The sequence below is a fragment of the Anastrepha obliqua genome, chromosome 4 (assembly GCF_027943255.1).
Source record: "Anastrepha obliqua isolate idAnaObli1 chromosome 4, idAnaObli1_1.0, whole genome shotgun sequence".
NCBI classification, from domain to species: domain Eukaryota; kingdom Metazoa; phylum Arthropoda; class Insecta; order Diptera; family Tephritidae; genus Anastrepha; species Anastrepha obliqua.
Genome location: NC_072895.1, coordinates 72,459,094 through 72,461,898, shown reverse-complemented (window position 1 = coordinate 72,461,898; position 2,805 = coordinate 72,459,094). Strand labels below are relative to the sequence as shown.

At 33.1% G+C, this 2,805-nt stretch overlaps 1 protein-coding gene across 1 annotated transcript; it reads right to left on the bottom strand.

Moving 5' to 3' along the window:
* Positions 1–386: 386 nt before the first annotated feature.
* LOC129245346 (cuticular protein 47Eg-like) lies at positions 387–1,106 on the bottom strand. Its single transcript, XM_054883448.1, has 2 exons — positions 1,029–1,106; positions 387–817 (listed from the first exon to the last, which is right to left on the bottom strand). Exons 1-2 carry the CDS (start codon positions 1,038–1,040, stop codon positions 476–478), a joined length of 354 nt encoding a protein of 117 aa, XP_054739423.1. The 5' UTR covers positions 1,041–1,106; the 3' UTR covers positions 387–475.
* Positions 1,107–2,805: the final 1,699 nt, after the last annotated feature.

Below are 2,805 nucleotides of genomic sequence, written 5' to 3'. Positions count from 1 at the left end.
TTAAATTTTAAGTTTTATTATGATAAAAAAAAAGTTTAGGATAGAAAATCGATCATTTAATCCTGAAAGAATTCTATAAGTAGAACATTGTGTAGACTATTGAATTTTCCTCTAAAATGCGGAAGATTCTACTATTGAACATTGAGAATACAATGTATTTCTGCTAGTCTGCCTGGATTCTGTAATATGATTATTATTAATTATGTTTCATGCAAATAAATAAATATGTTTTTTTTACTAGATATAAAGACTTCTATGACCAAAATTTCGAAACTTTGATTCACTGTAAAAAGAGACGTGCTTATTGTACAAAAATGATTCCCTCAATTTTTACTTTTAATCTGTAAGTAAATTTGTTGTTTTGTGTAAAATAAAGAAAATGCAGATTTTTTGTTATACTAATGACTTAGAACACATTTATTCGAAAAGGGTTAAAAAATGAAACAATCAACTTTTAAAAGCACAAAATATCTATTTATTCCTTGGATGGGTGAGCCTGGATGTAAGCGATGGCTTTCAAGATGGCCTCTGGGATTGGTGGTGGGGTTGGTAGAGGTGGGTTGGCAGCCACAACTTGGTAACCGTTTTCATCAGCGACGTATTGCACAGAAACCTGATCGCCCTCGGGGGCGGTGAACGAGTACTGACCCTTGGCGACCAAAGCATCACCGCTCAAGACACCAGATTCTTCAGCCTTGATGGAGTTGGATAGATCGTAGGCATATTTGAAGCTGTCTGGGTTCACTTCACTCTCCGAACGAAGGACATCGGCTTCTTCGTTGGCATAGGCGACAGCCAAAAAGCAGGCGAGGACGACCTAAATGAGGAATATTCAGATAGACTTATAATTAGCACAACACGAAAGGAACACTGCATGTTTGATAAAATATAAAAACTCAATTCATTTTCTTGTTTAATTTAATTAGTTAATATTCAAAGAGCACTTCTTAATAGCAAATTCTCGATTCTATGTATTTATATGGTGCATATAATTTCTTTTATAACTTTAGTTTTTTCGAAACACTTACAAAGAATTTCATTTTTGAAAGATTTGATGTGTTATCACGTTGATTCGTAGTACGAAACTGATATAGAAGTCTGCAATTTCGCGGGTTTTTATACAAATGTGCTAATTACTATTGGCATGTTAACCATCAAATTTTATTTAAATTTTTTCTTAAAACAAGTCACTAATGACTGCCTGGCATATTGATGACACTGAAAATACAACCTCATCGCATATTAACACATTGTTTTGTCGCATTTAAAAAACAATGTCTTTTTCTTCGGTAACTTTTTTGCCTTAATTTCATCATTGAAGTAATATATGTTTTGCTGTAGAATGTGTGTGTATGTATCTGTATCGTTTGTACTAGCTTTGGACTAGCTCAGCTCATCGCACGTCATATTTAATTCATTTACATATATCATCTCATCTAAGGGCGTCAAAAGTGATACAACTACTGATGTGGTGGATTTTCGAAATACAGTATCGGGCGAGTAAATAGTTGTGTTGGATGTTATAACATTACAGTATGCCCGCATATGAAAAAACTGGTTCTCATTTGTAACTATTAGAATATGCGAGTATATAAATAATTAAAGAGACTGTTTTATAAGAAAAAATGTGTGTGTTAAAACTAGTACTTCTACACTAATATGGGAATCCGACGGTAACGAATGATATGCATGTGTACATATATGAATATTTTTAATGAACTAATTCTAAAAGCTCATCAAAAATTTGTAGTTCTAGGACTTAATTTTCACTTCCCGAACTTTAGTGATGCAGCTGAGCAAAGTTAATCAAATCGAACCAGAAGTGATTCAAAAATGTAACTTTTCATATATGTATGTATAAAAGTACATATACAATATCCTTCTTATTTTTCAACTCTCGAGAAGGAGCTGCGTAAATCCTCCTACTTATCGTATGCGAAGCACTTATTTTAGTGATACTCATATGAACGTGATAAATTATGCTATTGACCATCTTCTGAATCTTCTGACATAGCGGTGAGGTCTTAGTATTCCTTCCCACACAAACATTGGCATGCCACAAAGCTGGTCTATCATCCTCACGTGACTTTTTTCGCTTTGATGGATGTAATGTCAGATTGCCACAGAAATACCAGATTTTGACATTACCACCACAGCCAAATTAAGATTTTTGAATTTAATACCATTAAAATGTAAAAGCAAGTTGGTATGCCTCGCTCGTATCAGTCCTGCTGCAGATTGACAAGTAGTTGTGATAATGAGTGCACGTGAGTTTTGTTTTGCCGCGCATTGAGTTTCGCGACATAATTGCGTTTATTAACATAAAGTACTTATCGTTTTTTTTTGTATATTAATAATTGTTTGATTTATGTTATGTTGTCCTTTTTTAATTAACAGCAAACCAGAAAATAAAGCCTTTTTCAAATTTTTCATATCACTTTAAAAATACCAAAAACACTTGAATTTGTTTATGTCCTAGAATATCTTATTTCAAAATCTAAAAATTTAATATTTCAAAAAAGTATTATTTACAGAGGTACAATCCCATTGTACAAGTGCAATCCCATTGTAATGGGCCCCAGGGAACTGAGACGAACTACCCATTAAAACCCAGTGTTCATCCTAACAGAATAAGGTATAAATTATACACACCCAAGAATGAGGCTCATTGTGCTTTATTCATTGATGAAATATTGTATATACACAAAATATACAAAAAACGTCAAATTAATGGAACATATTTTGGAAGAAATCGGTGCGATTCCATGTTATGTTATAGCTTCGGGCTAACCTAAATCTCCTATT